Source organism: Pistacia vera, unplaced genomic scaffold (assembly GCF_008641045.1).
Source record: "Pistacia vera cultivar Batoury unplaced genomic scaffold, PisVer_v2 Contig890, whole genome shotgun sequence".
Taxonomy (NCBI): Eukaryota; Viridiplantae; Streptophyta; class Magnoliopsida; order Sapindales; family Anacardiaceae; genus Pistacia; species Pistacia vera.
Genome location: NW_022196768.1, coordinates 582573 through 598213, shown reverse-complemented (window position 1 = coordinate 598213; position 15641 = coordinate 582573). Strand labels below are relative to the sequence as shown.

Genomic DNA, 15641 nt, shown 5'->3' with positions numbered 1-15641 from the left:
TTTAATGTACAACCAAATATGCTCATTATTTTATATTGACGTAATCACAGTTATGTAATAAAAATAACCTAAACTTCCGTCATTTATAAATTATAATGCACTAGATAGTAGATACAAATTACAAGCGCAACACCATAACAAAATTCGAATTTTAAATATCATCGGGACCCATAATCTAACGGCCCAGATCCTACTCGCGCATAACATCAGGGGGAGCCCACACGCACCAAAATAAATCATAATTGCACCCATCTCTTGCCGGAAGTGTAATAGTATTACTGCTCTACTTTTGTTTATTCTCACCCACACCTCAAACGCAAACCATTCCACTGAAGAAGAAAAGTTTTAAAACGACACCGTGCGAGACGGTGTGTTTGCAGTTTCAATAATGGACGATTACACGAGAGAAATGATGGACCTGAAAACCCTAGTCACTCGAACGCTTGAGAAGAAGGGCGTCCTCGCTAAGATCCGGGTACCAATTCCAAAACTAAACTTCTTTTATTTCGTTCACAATTTGTGTTTAGTTGTTTTGTTGCCGAGATGGTTTGATCAAGTTGAGAAGGGGGGAAATGAGACTAATTAGTGTTTCTTATTTAAGTTGGATCTCGTATAATGTATTAAAATCGAGGAATTTTTACGAGTTATAGATCTCATTTCTTCTTCTTTTTTTGAATTAAAAAAAAAAAAATTACGCGGAATTAGGGTTTTGTGAAGTTTAAATTAAGTAACTTATGGCTGGATTAATGTTGTTTGGAATATCACTTCTTTGAGAAGATGGATGGATAGGATTAAAATTTCGAATCCGAAAGCTCATTTGAAGTTAGGGTTTTGCTGCTCTATGAGTAAGGCTTTAATATGGTTGTTCGGGTAATGATTGAAAGTGTTTCAGTTTTGGAATTCGTTTTCTAAAATTTCTGAAAATGGATCTTTTATTAACGTTATCAGTCTTTTTTAGATTATTTCTGTAATCTTTTAGTGTTTATTTAATGCGGTATAATCATATGAATTTGCTGGAGGCAATTTCTTTTGATATCAATATTCAATAGGAGATGGAAATATACCACCAAACGATGGTCAGAATTTTTATGTGCTATGACTATCAAGAGTTGTTATGTGCTAGGAACACATTCTGAACATATTGTTGAATGTTGGACAAAGCTGTGGAATTCTTACTATTGGTTCAGATTATCTGTTTGGAGGAGTGAGAGTAGTTGTGTTATGATACTTTTAGTGCTGATTGCCTATATAACTTGCCGTTTTGTATGTCACTGTGGTGGTATTAATTGTATGAATTAGAGTAGTATCCTTATTTGACTGACTGACGTTTGGGAGGTTTGCTATCTAACCATTTAGTTAATATGGCTTTTGGTTTTTCGAAGAACCAGATGCTATCACCCAATTTTTGTTGCACCTTTTTAACTCAATTCTTTTGTTTTCTTGCTAGGCCGAACTCAGAGCCAGTGTTTTTGAAGCTATTGAAGAGGAGGACCAGGTGATTGAAAAGGAGGAAGGTCTGCCTCCTGCCTTATTGGGTAGCTGCAATGATCGCGCAAAACAACTTCATGCTTCTCCCTCAGGTCACTCTGCATATATTAACTTTGTTCTCTCCTTTTTAACTTTGAAAGAAATCCTTATTTGGTGTTGGGAAATTCACTCAACATATATATAGATAGTGTTATTTGAATATGTTGGTTGTTTATTGATTATAGTTCTCTAATTAAGAAATTGTCTGAGCCATTTGTTGCACTTATCATATCCATTAGGATGGTAATGGGTGAGTTCCAGGATGGTAATAGAAATTGCATAAATAGTGGCTTGGTATTCCTCAAATGATAAGAATATTACAAATCAAAGTGATATGTATAAAAACCAAATTTTATGCACCAATACTATTCTTGTGGGAGCATGCAGTTTCTAAGTGTCTAGAGGGAAAAGCGGTTGTCTTTAATGGTTATACAACTATAATATATGATTCATATATTACTATTACTGTCTCTATATTCCTTTAGCATGTTAATTTTTAGTCGAGAGTTTTAGTAATATAAATGAATTACTAGCTGCATACAAAGAAGATAATTTTAGGTGTTTACTTGTACTTCCCCCATGATCTGTGTAATTCTCTTTCACACCCAGTATTTTCAATATCTGATCTTATACCCAACATGAAATTGTTGTTTGATGTAGTATCTAAATGTGGCTCTGATTGTTTTTAGAATTTTGGCATAAGTGCTATTCTAAAATTGAGAGAAGTTCTCAGTCTTTTTGAACTTATGTTTTTGCTTATGCTCATCTTTTTCTTTTTTTTTCACTTTTATGACTTTTTAAATGCAGGAAGGTTACTAACTGCATTAATATGTGAATACTTAGACTGGGCTCAACTAAACCACACAATGAAAGTTTATCTGCCAGAATGTAATTTGGTAATCAAGTAATTTTGCAATGCATAGTTATAATGTAATCCATTATTACTTTATATATGTGTAGTTATATTTGCTTATATGTGAATGACTTCATGTTCATTGCAGCAAAAAGATGCTTGGAAATCTGAGTTGAAGGAATTTAGTAGCAAAAATGGTTATGATCTTAACAAAAATGGAGATAGTGCTCCTTTGCTTTTGGATGTTCTGGAAGGATTTTTGAAGTTTGAGGTATGATGTTGCACCTGTTTCTAGGGTCAACTTTCCCAAGATTTTTTGTTTTATAGGAAATCAAGTCAACTTTTCTGAGATTCAAACATGTAATGTGGAACTTCTTTGATAGTTGAAGTTTGAAACTTTGATGGTATCCTTTTTGAATGCGGTTCATCTTCGTTTTTCATTGTTTTTATCTACAAAAAATCATACATGCTATTCATTGCTTTTTAATTTCTGATTATCTTTGAAAAAAGGCTAAAGCTGTATTGGTTATCAACTAGTTCTGGGATTGAGTTTTGTTTTTCTGCAATTTCCGCAGAATTCATCCCAAGCAAGGGCTAGTGGAAGGAGACCACCAGAATCTGAGGTCTTGTCCAATTTAGAGTCCAGGAATGTACGAAGACCTTCATCATCGTCTGTTGCTGGGGGCTTACCTCCATTGGGAAGGTGCTTGGCCAACATTTCCATTTTTCATTCTCTTTTATTTCTTTCTCTGCTGTTTTGCTTTTCCTATTCATGTCACTTGCGGTTAATATGTTTTTTTTGTGTCACATTCACAATAGGCCCCTTCCTGCTTCTCAAGCATCTGGTAAGTGATTATTTTATGTTGTATTTATTCTATTTTCCTCTTGCTGTCTCTTCTGTATCTGATACTTTCTGCGATTTAGATAGGAGAGCTGGGTCATCCATGTCTGGTTACAGGAAAGATGAATACAATTGGAGATATGACAGCGATGAGCTTTCAGATGATGTGATTCGAGCATCGGCTGCACTGGAAAACCTTCAGTTGGACAGAAAAGCTCGGAATCTAACTACATCATGGCGGTTTGTTTTTCAACACCCTTTGAACCAAAATTTTCTTTCAATTTTGTATATATTAAAAAAAGGTGAACTTTGGATACTTCCGTAGACAAATTTTTGTAGTGGTAGTATGGGCCTCATGGTTGGAGGAGATATTTGGGTCTTTAAGATACGGGATAATTTTTGCTTTACGATGAGGATTTTCAGCAGTTTTGGTGGTTCATCTATTTGTTGCATATCATGCCTTTGGAACTGACATGTCTTTTACCATCCAATGGCTACATATTTAAGTATTAACTCCTTTTGTTTCTATTTGAGCTCCTCAAGTGTGTTGAGGAAGGGTTCAGTTTGCCTTCAGATAAGAATTTGAGATGTCAATTATGGTGTTGGGATGCCTTTTTATTGTGTCAATCTAATGTCATATTCTAAAGCCTAGAAGGTTTGAAACAACTACGCAGAAAAACGTAATCAACAGAAAGAATTTCTTCCACGCATAATCCTTGTTTCCCCTGGATTCTTTCTTCAGTCATTAATACTGTCATTGTCTGTCCAAAAGGCTTTCTGCTGAATATTTACATGGTTTGCTATTGTTTGTCGATGATTTGTTCTGCCAGTTTTTACATGGAAGATGGATTTGACAATTAGGCGTATTTGAACCATACAAAATTTGTGTGTTTGTGTGTCCAGCAACTAGATCCTGTACTTTTTTAATGTTACTTTATTCTTAGAGATCAAGTCTGATTTTCGTTATCACAATTCAGCATGGGCCCATTTGTTCATTTTTACTCTTATAAAGTATGAGTAGTAGATTCCTCATTCCTTTCTTCGTTGTCCTTATCATATGGCTGTCATGGCATAAAACCTCAAGAATTCTTGATCATCATGTGCTCAGCAGTGAAATGTCTAATAATGATCTGGCGGATTTGGTTGCAGGCATGCCGGTGATGGAATCAACGATGATGATGGTAGGCATGATCATATGTAGTGAAGGGCATCCTGTGTAATACGGCACGTGTAGTTTAGTGTGTATCTTTAATTTGCAATTGTAATGTTTTATTAACCATCAATTGAGGATAGTGTTATGTACGTTTACATATTCTGCCATCTGCTTTAGTTTTTTTTTGTCTGGGCTTCCAGTTTCTTATTTTTTTTTGGTTTCATCTGAATTCATTTAAAAATTTCAGTGCTTGTTCCTCTACAAACTTGATCATTGCATTAGAATCTTCCAAAGTATAAATCAATGCATAGAAAGAAGTCCAGTTCAAGCTCGAACAATCAATTCAGCTTCCTTTATATAAATATCTCTTTGAATTTGATAATAAAATAGTGCCAGGAATCAAAGAGTTTATTCCCATAATTATGCCCTTTTTTCTAAACAGTTTGTTATAAAATATCTTTCTGGAGGAGTATCTGTCATTTGCTTTTTTAAAACAAGAAAAACACTTCCCAAAACAAAAACAACTCCCAAATTTATTCAATTATCAATTTATCACATCCACACATAGCTGTACACTTGTCCTTTTCCCTATGCAGAGTCTAGAAAAAGAAAAATTAAACCTCGTGGCAAAATTTACTAATTTAGACGTCAACATCAGGTCACGTGTCTCTCCTCACTTCAGGGACTCAGATTTCCATAAGAAAGCCGACCAGAAACCTCCGTTAAACTCTTCAAAGTCCAAAGCTTCACAATTCTCTCTCTCTGTCGCTCTGAAACTGTGACGATGTCGTTTTTAAACCGTGTTCTGAGAGCGAGAGCCTTGTCATCAACAGAGACATTACTATTCGTATCTCGACCTTTCTCTTCGTCTTCTTGTGTTAATTCCGGAACTGACCTTCAACTAGGTGCGTCTTTTCCTACCAAGCCTCCGTCTTCTCTTACGAAAATCTCCAAGGACAGAAATGTCCAATGGGTTTTTCTCGGTTGCCCCGGCGTCGGGAAAGGTACTTACGCTTCTAGGCTCTCCAATATGTTGGGAGTCCCTCACATCGCCACCGGTGATCTCGTCCGCGATGAGCTCGCTTCGTCGGGCCCACTTGCCTCTCAGGTCGCTTTTAGCTTTTTTAATTTGTGATTTTTGGATTATGTTTTTCAGCTTAAACAATCAAAATTAATAATTTAGAGAAAATAAAATTCGAGTTAATGTGGCTGATTGAAATTGTAGCTCGTATTTGAGTGGTTGAGCTAGATTAGATGGTAGGAAAGTGAATTTAGTGTTAATTGAATTATTGTAAAAGCCTCTAGCTCTTGTATTAATTGTTAATTGACAGTGAGGTTGTCAATTCGCTCTACTTTTTGTTTGTTCTCTTGATGTTAGATTTAAAGCTGAACCGTGAGCATCAAGAAATCTGGGAAAGAGGTGATTGTTGGTAAACTGATGTTATTGTTGTTTTTGCAATTAAAACATTAAAGGAGTGTGAGAAATATTGGGAGGCGATTTTATGGATTTCTGAATACTCTGTTTGGAGAGAGGGACGGAGTACGTGGGGTATTGAGTATTCAGAAATCCATAAAATTTTGGTATTGACTATTGAGGACTACTTTTACTTGAAACATTTTCTTCAGATTAACCCTATTTACCCTTCTTCCCCCACCAAACATAATGGAAACAAATTTGTGAACTAGTCTATTAGATGCCTGGGGATCAATGTATACTTTGATAGTGAAATCGCACCATCTTTAGTGGACCATTTTGTGTTGCATATATATATTTGTCTTTAAAATTTTGGGTTTCTTTGGTTGGGAACTCTTTGGATTGCGACTATATAGCACTACCTGAGATCTATATTGTCTTTAATTAGTGCAAAATATTGTTTTTAGAAACAATTGCTATTTCATTTTTTCACTACATAAGATACATTATGTTACTTTTACCTTTGCATGCTATGGTTATGGTTTAGAGACATGGCTACAGCAATGGTGAATTGAACTTGTGCATGCCAAGCTCTAAATTATTAGTTTAGGATTCGCTGTTTTCACTTTTATTTCCTCTTTTAGCTTTTTTTTTTCCTCCATTTTGCAGCTTGCAGAAATTGTGAATCATGGGAAATTAGTTTCAGATGAAATAATAATAAATTTATTGTCGAAGCGTCTTGAAGCTGGAGAAGCCAAGGGTGAATCTGGATTTATTCTTGATGGTTTTCCTCGAACTATAAGACAGGCGGTGAGCACTACTTGTGATCAATATCTGGAATATTGAAATGTTTGTTTGGCTCTTTATATGATTATGTCAATGTGGTAGGAATATTTAGAACTGAATAAGAAAAAGTGAAAAGATAGGCTTATAAATTTATATATTGAAAGGGAGCTTGTTTGAAGAAGACAGACAGATACAAAACCTTCTTAGGACTTCCAAATGTAGTCTTATATGCCTTTTGGTCTACAAATAAAGTTAACCATGTGTGAACAGCTCTTGTTCTAATAAATTTTCTTCTGTCATTTCAGTTTTTACTGTATATATCATGAGGAAATGTTTTTCCCAAAGTTTAGTGAATTGACATAGCAAGACAATTAAATACATTGAACTAATATATGCCTGATTCAAGGGATGGTCTTGGAGGTAAACTTTTAGATTATTGAATACTTATAGCAAGTACATGGAAGAGTTGATTGTCATACACTGGTATCCGAAGCATATTAGATTGTGGAATATCATTTTCTAGTCCCATTTTTCATTCTCCTTGAAACATTTCTCTGTGCTCTAACTTTTATTTTATCATTTTCTATTTTCTTCATTTCCTTACAGGAAATATTAGAGGGAGTGACGGACATTGACTTGGTGGTGAACCTGAAGCTGCAGGAAGAGGCGTTGGTTGCAAAATGCCTTGGAAGAAGAATATGTAGTGAGTGCGGGGGAAACTACAATGTTGCTTGTATTGACATCAAGGGTGAAAATGGCAGCCCTAGAATGTACATGGCTCCACTTCTTCCCCCTGCGCATTGTGAATCAAAGCTTATCACTCGACCTGATGACACTGAAGAAGTTGTCAAGGAACGGCTTCGTATATATAATGAGATGGTATTCTCCATTGTCTCAGATGTTTGTTAATTCATTCTCTAGAAATGCACTGACACACGAAGCCATTTTTATGTGATTCTATATTTCATGACATATTCGGAACATGCACCTAAAAGATATCTAGGGGATTTCTCTATATGGAGGTCTCATGTGTCCGAGGCATTGCTGCATGACACCTGTTTCTGTCCTCATTTTGAACACTTTTAAGATGTTCATATACATATACTAGCAAAATGTGCTGAAGAAGAAGGCTTTTTTTATCACTTTGTTCAAGAACTTAGCAATATCTCACATAAGTTGTTGTTCTTTCCTGTAAAGGCAAACTGAAAAGCAGATAAATCTGTGCATTGATTATGTAACTAAGTTTAAAAATCTTGCATATAGCTGCCTACTCTTGTTCTGGAGGTTAAGGTCCTTAAGGATGTTAGCATTTGACAGGTCCACGTCTAAATGCAAAATAGAACTTCCTCACACCCATTCTAGCTAGCTTTTCAACTGTCAAGCATGTTTTCTTATTTATTTTCATTAATCAATTAACAACACATGAACTATTTTTACTATGTCAAAGATACAAAATAATGCTTATCTGTGGTTCAGTGAGTAACAAGTGCTTCGCAAATTTATCTTTTAACCTGCAGACTCGGCCAGTGGAGGAGTTCTACCGCAGTCGTGGGAAGTTGTTAGAGTTCAATCTTCCAGGCGGTATCCCTGAATCCTGGCCAAAGCTGCTTCAAGCTCTGAATCTTGAAGACCATGATGATAAACAATCTGCAGCAGCATGAGTTTTTAGAATCCTGTAGTATATTTACAAAGTAAATTAGATCATTCTTTGCAAGTGTAGGAAGTGCATGCATATTATTTTTACAAAGAAGCAAATGAACATTTATTTGCAGTTAGTGGAAAGACAGCTACACTAATACTAGTTATAGTTCCCTTTCGAGGGTTTGGAGATGTGTATGACGGTTATGGTGTCCGAGATGAAGATGATGTCCTGCTGTTCTTAATGATAGTTGGCCGACAGATGGTTTAGTTTATAGTTGTTCTGTATATTTATAGCTGCGATTCCATCTTTTGTTCAAGAGAAATGCTATCCTTACAAAGACAAATACAAAGAGGGGCATACAAAGATAAATCTTGCCCTTAATCTTTATAATTGTCTCTCTTTCTCTCTTTTTTTCCCTTCTTTTAAGGGCAAGATTTGTCTTTGTATGCTTCTTTTTGTATTTATCTTTGTAAGGCTAGTACTTCTCAAGTAGATATATGTAGCACTTGTTTTAATGTTATGATGGTTAGAAAACACCTCGCCGTGATTTTTTTCCGAGTAGTAACCATTATAAAGGTTTTTCTGATACTCATGCAGTCATGCTCATATTTTTCTTTCTCTTATTCGTGGGAAAGTGTAGGGTGCCGATTGCTTCAAAACATGAGATTTTTGTTGTCTGTTTCTTTTCCAATTTTGTTAGTAACAAGTTGACCAAACACGCATATGCAGGTACACAAATAGGATGAACAAAATATTGGTGGTTCCCCACACTAAGAAAATAAATTTTGGATTTTCTTCCTATATGGTGAATAAATTGGCCTCGTATTATTTATACAAAACCCCCGAAAAATAAATAAATTATAAGCAATGTTTATTTGACCAAGTGGATTTATGAGAAATTTCTCTTCTGTTATATGATTTCACAAGAATACTATTGACTTTGAAATAATAAATAAATATATAAAAGATTATTATTATTATTATTATTATTACAATATTGATGGTTGATTTTGATACCAATGACTTCGCACGTGCAAAGTGCTAAGAAGATCTTAGAAATTACACGTAAATTGATTATGAGAGTTGAATGAGGTGTTGTTCTCACAGTAACATCCAAAGACGTAAAAATAAAGGAGATAATAAAGATTTTTATAGTGATTCATATGCTTAAAGCAAATCCTACATCCACTGTTTTTTTTATATTAGTGCATTCTTGGCCGTTAACCTATATATATATATATGTTGATGCTTGATTTTGACACCAATGACTTCGCACGTGTTTAGTGCTAAGAAGATCTTAAAAATTACATGTGAATTGATTATGAGAGTTGAATGGTGTATTGTTCTCACAATAGCATCCAAAGACGTAAAACATAAAGGAGACAGTAAAGATTTTTATAATGGTTCAGATGCTTAAAGCAAATCTTATATCCACAGTTTTTTTTTTTTTTTTTTTTTTTTTTTTTTTTTAATATTAGTGCGTTATTGGCCGTTAACCAAGATTACAATAGGTCGCAAACTGCGATCTGGGGTTACAGGTGCTTAATGTTCTAAGTGTTTTTAGACAATATTAAGTCATCCTCTTTCTCGTAGTGTGTCTTTGCTATTTTCTTCGCTGAATTCAAAGGGTCTAATCCCGATTTTGTGAGGGGAAGTTACCTATTTATACCCGCTGAGTTCAAGATAATCATTACATTTCTGCAAGTGAGTTGGTGTCGTGCAAATTTCTCCTATCTTCCCACTGATTGAGAACTTAAGAGATATCCTTAAATTAAATAAGGTTGGGATACGTGTGCGAACCAAATTCATTCACAAGCAAAACTTGAGTCAACTAGATTGTTGACAACTATATTCTTTCTGTCTTAGACGACGTGGCAGACTCTGGACGATACAAAGCCTTTTGGAACTCTGATTAGTGTTTGCTAACATCAGCTTATGTTAATCCTGATTTTTAGGCATAACAAGATATATGATTTTTTATTGGGCATTAACCAACCACTTTATACAAAACTTTTATGTTAAAATATTTCTTGAATTAAATAATACTTTTTTTCTGCTGTACTGGTCTTTCAATTTCGTTACGTGAACCTACATGTTTGGGCAATCACCTCCATTCAAATAACAAGAGTTTGAATTGAATGGGCAAAATTAGGTTTACTTTTGGGCAGTTTTGTAACAAAAATATTGCAAAGTACTAGAAACAGAATAGATTTGGCTAGCCAATATATCAAACATCTGGTGTGCATTATTGAAAATTTGGTGCCAACTTTAAAACCGTCTTATCATCTTAAAACACACAAGTTTGTACAGGAGAATTTATATAAAAAGTGTGCATATAAAATATTATCCTAAAGAGAAATATTTACATGGAACAATCTCATCACCTCATTTTGTTGATTTGGTGACTGGTGGGATCCTTCAATTAAACAAGGATACCTAATTTTAATTTTCAAAGCCACCTCTCATAATGATGGTTATCCGTGAATGATAATGGACAATTATTTTTTAATCGTGTTGATGACTGAATGAAAGAGAAAATTTTGTAAATATGTGACAATATTTACCATTAAGTCATTGAACAGTCTAACCACTTTGTCGAGATGGTGAGATTATCCCATATAAGAGTATCTTTAATAGTTCTTTTTATTTTGAAGAACATATTTCATATAAATAAAGAGCATATTCATTAATTTTAAAATATAAGGAACACAATTTTTATTCAAATCCAATAGACTCTTTAAATTTAATGAAGATGGTCTTTATTTTTAAGAAAGAGACCATGGGAGAGAGAATTAATAAATAAAATATATAGAAACTTATAATTTATTAATTAAAATTAGGATAGAAAGTAAAATTTGACTCTCCAAACGTGGAGAGTCAAACTCACTCTCTAATTTATATTTTAAAGATAAAGAATATGTTAGACTCTTATTTTTATGGATAGACTCTTTATAATAAAGAGTTTGGGTCATATAAAAAGTTATTTAGAAATGCTCTAAGTTTCTTTTTCTCTTTCTCTAGTGAAAATTTAAAAAAATGGTTTATATATTTATCATCATAACTAGCCTAGCCATTCCTTATTGAAGCAAGAAAAGAGGAGAGCAACTTTGTTCATTTTTCTTGTCTTTTTTTCCAATTTTGTTAATAACAAGTTAACCAAACAAGTTTATATATATATATATATATATATATTTATATAATGCTAGGGACACCGAAAATTTTACACCGAAAATATGTACCGGCCTACGTATAACATGCCTCTGATTTGTTTAATAATTTTTTTCTAGTGAACGGCCATCCATCAAATTTGAACGGCCGTTCACTCACATGGACGCCCGTCCATATTATATGAAAAAAAAAAAAATTCTAGTGAACGGGCGTCCCCATTTAAAGGACGCCTGTCCATAAATAAAATATGAAAAAAAAAAAAACTTTGGGGACGGCTGTCCCTTATGTTTGGACGGGCGTCCATTCCATACTTAAAACGAAAAAAAAAAAAAAAAACGTTTGGACACTTAAAAAAAAAAAAAATTCGTCTTCTTCGTCTTTATTCCCCAGCTCCTAGGTTCTCATGTTAGTTCTTAGATTACTGCCAGTTTTCATTAATTGGCATTCCAACATCACCATATAAATCTGGGTTTCTCTCTCTCTCTCTCTCTCTACTGTAATGCTTAGTTATTCTTGCCATCCTCGCCCATGAAAATGTATTTTAGTATGCATATTGTTCGTATGATTATTATTATTCGCTGGCCACTTGGTGATTTGGAAATTTCTGAAGGCACATTTAGTGGTGTCTAGAGAGCTATCTGGTTCATGTCCTGTGTTATTTGTGAAGACAAGAGAGATCTTCTTCATGTTTCCAACAAATTAAAATGTATATATTGTTGCTTATATGTTTGGCCAAGTCTCATTGTTTTCTTTTTCTTCTGTTCGGCTGCCTGTGAGAATTGAGAAATAGCAGAATTTTCTGAAGCTTCTAAAGGCTGTACTTAAGACTGGGAACCGCATGAATGTTGGGACAAACCGTGGTGATGCTCACCGCCTTTAAGCTTGACACACTCCTCAAGCTTGTTGTGTCAAGGGTGCCAGGGAAAAACTACCCTACTGCATTTTGTTGTACAAAAATTATAAGAACTGAAGGTGCTCATCTTTCGGGTACTAGCCAAAATCCTGATGATGCCAAGTGCAGGAAGCTAGGCTTGCAAGTTGTATCTGGTTTAGCTCAGAGCTCCCCAGTGTGAAGAACTGCTGCCATGGATTCTGACGTGCTCACAGTGATTGTCCAAGCTTTCTAGAGCAAAATTGGATTATCCCTCTCATGGCCTTTTCAATTTTCCTCCTGGGGTTCGTCCTGTGCCTCTGGAAATACATATTTAGGGAGTGGATATCCAATTTTGATCGCAGGATGCAAGCCATGACGAAACCCAATATACTGCATTGTCCAACATGCCAAGAATGGAAAACCTGTGCTTATTTGTCCCTTTAAGAAAATATGTGCAGTATCTGTAGAAACCAACGTCCAAACGTTTTTTTTTTTTTTTTTTTTTTTTTTTTTTTTTTAAAGTATGGACGCCCGTCCAAACATAAGGGACGGCCGTCCCCAAAGTTTTTTTTTTTTTTTAATTTTCATATTTTATTTATGGACGGGCGTCCATGTGAGTGAACGACCGTCCAAATTTGATGGACGACCGTTCACTAGAAAAAAATTGTTAAACAAATCAGAGGCGTGTTACACGTAGGCCGATACATATTTTCGATGTCCCTAGCATTATTGATATATATATATATATATATAGAGAGAGAGAGAGAGAGAGAGAGAGAGAGAGAGAGGAAAATGATAGAGTTATCAAAAATTACACACTGAATCCATACACTGAATGATGTGGTAAAATTCTGACCGTTAATTAATATTAACTTATGATGAATCGACGGTCAGGATTTTGTCACGTTATTCGGTGTACGAATTCGGTGTGCATCCTTCTATAACTGTAGCATTACTGATATATATAAACTTGAATGTTGTGCTATCAGCCAACTGCCTCCCATAAAAATCAAGCTGTCATCAACAAAGGGCCACTTGAAAGTTGAAACAACCCCAAGAAGTCATCAGAGTTTGATGAAGAAACAATTGCTACACATTGCAATTTCTTCAAGCCAGCAAGCAAATAAAGTATAAACTGACCATTGATCCACACTGAAGGGGGTCTGGACAGATAAAAGTTGGGCATACATTCGATGTTGAGCCATTATTTTTCTAAATGTAAACAAAATATTATTTCATCTAATCTTTGCATGCCTTATAAGTGATATAAAAAAAATAGTAATAGAATAATAAAATAACAGTGAACGTAAGACTTGTTTACATAATTCAAACCACTTTAAAAATAATTTTTGTTAATATTTTACTTATGTTTATTTAAACAAATATTATTATCACATCACAAACACTCTCATTATATATATAAAGAAAAAAGAAAATCATATATATATTCGACGGTTAGAAAGAGTAATGCTATGTGTACTAACTAAATTATACTAATCCAAATACTAACAATTAAAATTTTAAAATTTTTTCTTTTTTAGTTTTTTGGGAACTGACGTGATAATAAAAAAGGTCTACCACGTCAATTAGTATTTGGGTTATAGGGTTTTTAGTCAGTGTACATAACATTATTCGGTTGAAAAACAAATTTTTTTATAAGCTTTTTATTAAATTTCTTTACCGAAAGTTAATCTAGATTTTCAAAAGTGTAGAATCTAGACATAAAAAAGTTCAAACCATCCACTTCTGGTCGGATGGATAAAAGGACGTATGCTTGAAAGCGTCCCCTAGGCTTAAAGTTTAAGTTGTATCCAGGGGTGATGAATTACCATATTAAAAAAAAAAAAAAAAAAAAAATCATATATGATTTTTTATTGGACATTAACCATTAACCAACCATTTTATACAAAACTTTTATGTTAAAATGATTCTTGAATTAAATAATAATACTTTTCCTGGTGTACTGGTCAAGTGAACCCCACATGTTTGGGCATTCACCACCTCCATTCAAATAACACGAGTTTGAATTGAATGAGCAAAATTAGGTTTACTTTTGGGTTGTAACAAAAATATTGCAAGCAGTAGAAAAGAACAGATTTGGCTAACCAATATATCAAACACGCAAATGGGGTGTTCAAAACCAGTTAATCGAACCAATTTTTCGGTTTAGGAACTTTTTTGAACCAAAACTGAACCAATTAAGGGGAAAATCGATTTTAATTTAATATTTAATATTTAATCTATTTTTTAATTTAATATTTTTATAATAAACTTGATTTTTTTATTTTTTATTTTAATTTAATATTTTTATAGTAAACCAAATAATGTTAGTGTTGTATTAATGGGTGACGGTTTAATGATACAAGAGGGAAGTTCTGTAAAAGCAACAGGAAAAATTGCTCAGATACCAGTAAGCGAGGCTTATTTGGGTCGTGACATAAATGCCCTGGCTAAACCTATTAACGGTCGAGGTGAAATTTCAGCTTCTTCTGAATCTCGATTAATTGAATCCCCCGCCCTAGGTATTATTTCGAGACATTCCGTATATGAGCCTCTTCAAACATGACTTATTGCTATTGATTTGATGGTCCCTATAGGACACGGTCAACGAGAATTAATTATTGGGGACAGATAGACCGGTAAAACAACAGTAGCCACGGATACGATTCTCAATCAACAAAGGCAAAATGTGTTCCCATATTCTTGTAGACCGGTAACGAAACTGAAAAATCGATTTTTGTATTTTTTTGAGTCGAAATTGAACCGGTTTCTGCATTTCTTTGAACACCCCTGCACACAACTGCAAATAGAATGAAAATGGCATCTTCAGATGTTGCCTGCCATTATTGTTTTTATCTTCTTTTTTACTTGCATTCTTAAGTAACATGAATGACTAAAGGAATCAAAGATTTCATGTGAATTTCACATGTCAAATCCAATCATCTGTTCTGTTTGAGTTTGGCCTTGAAAATGAGTGGCTTAGGCAATGCCTAAATATTTGACACCACCGAATTTCATACTGGCTTCAATTTGGTCTTTCAAATTCTTGATGGGTTCTAATACGGATTACAAAGAAAATGCTACACTTTCTACATTATATCATTAAATAATGTACAGTCTTATGTGGGTTTTTTTGTATAAATAAATAGTTGAGGTGTTAAATTAAAAATTATATCTCTTTTACTAACTAATGGAGAAGTAAAATGTAGAAATGAACTATATATACTACCCTTGGGTGGCCAAGTAGGGCGATAGTGATTCCTAAGTGTATTTTATAATATATTTGAGGGTTGTTTTTATAGTAAACCTCGTGTGTTTGGCCTTTTTGTAGTAAGCCTAGTTAGTAAATTCACCTATTATTTGCGAATTTCCGTATGTTATTA

General features: G+C 34.1%; 2 protein-coding genes across 2 annotated transcripts; both read left to right on the top strand.

The window, feature by feature from the left end:
• Window positions 1–302: 302 nt before the first annotated feature.
• Window positions 303–4573, top strand: LOC116119491 (protein TONNEAU 1a-like). The gene is made up of 8 exons (XM_031405437.1): window positions 303–475; window positions 1448–1580; window positions 2335–2423; window positions 2529–2651; window positions 2956–3083; window positions 3200–3225; window positions 3305–3461; window positions 4371–4573. The coding sequence occupies exons 1-8, from the start codon at window positions 389–391 to the stop codon at window positions 4420–4422; spliced, it is 795 nt and encodes a 264-aa protein (XP_031261297.1). The 5' UTR covers window positions 303–388; the 3' UTR covers window positions 4423–4573.
• A 462-nt stretch (window positions 4574–5035) lies between these two features.
• LOC116119490 (probable adenylate kinase 6, chloroplastic) lies at window positions 5036–8485 on the top strand. Its single transcript, XM_031405436.1, has 4 exons — window positions 5036–5482; window positions 6458–6598; window positions 7181–7453; window positions 8092–8485. The coding sequence occupies exons 1-4, from the start codon at window positions 5159–5161 to the stop codon at window positions 8233–8235; spliced, it is 882 nt and encodes a 293-aa protein (XP_031261296.1). The 5' UTR covers window positions 5036–5158; the 3' UTR covers window positions 8236–8485.
• Window positions 8486–15641: the final 7156 nt, after the last annotated feature.

Bases quoted from the DNA above. Each gene is read 5' to 3' on its own strand.
- LOC116119490 (XM_031405436.1), top strand. From the start codon at position 5,159: ATGTCGTTTTTAAACCGTGTTCTGAGAGCGAGAGCCTTGTCATCAACA. The intron at 5,483-6,457 runs GTCGCTTTTAGC...TCCATTTTGCAG, and splicing joins CGGGCCCACTTGCCTCTCAG to CTTGCAGAAATTGTGAATCA. The intron at 6,599-7,180 runs GTGAGCACTACT...ATTTCCTTACAG, and splicing joins CTCGAACTATAAGACAGGCG to GAAATATTAGAGGGAGTGAC.
- LOC116119491 (XM_031405437.1), top strand. From the start codon at position 389: ATGGACGATTACACGAGAGAAATGATGGACCTGAAAACCCTAGTCACT. The intron at 2,424-2,528 runs GTAATCAAGTAA...TGTTCATTGCAG, and splicing joins ATCTGCCAGAATGTAATTTG to CAAAAAGATGCTTGGAAATC. The intron at 3,084-3,199 runs GTGCTTGGCCAA...CATTCACAATAG, and splicing joins GGCTTACCTCCATTGGGAAG to GCCCCTTCCTGCTTCTCAAG.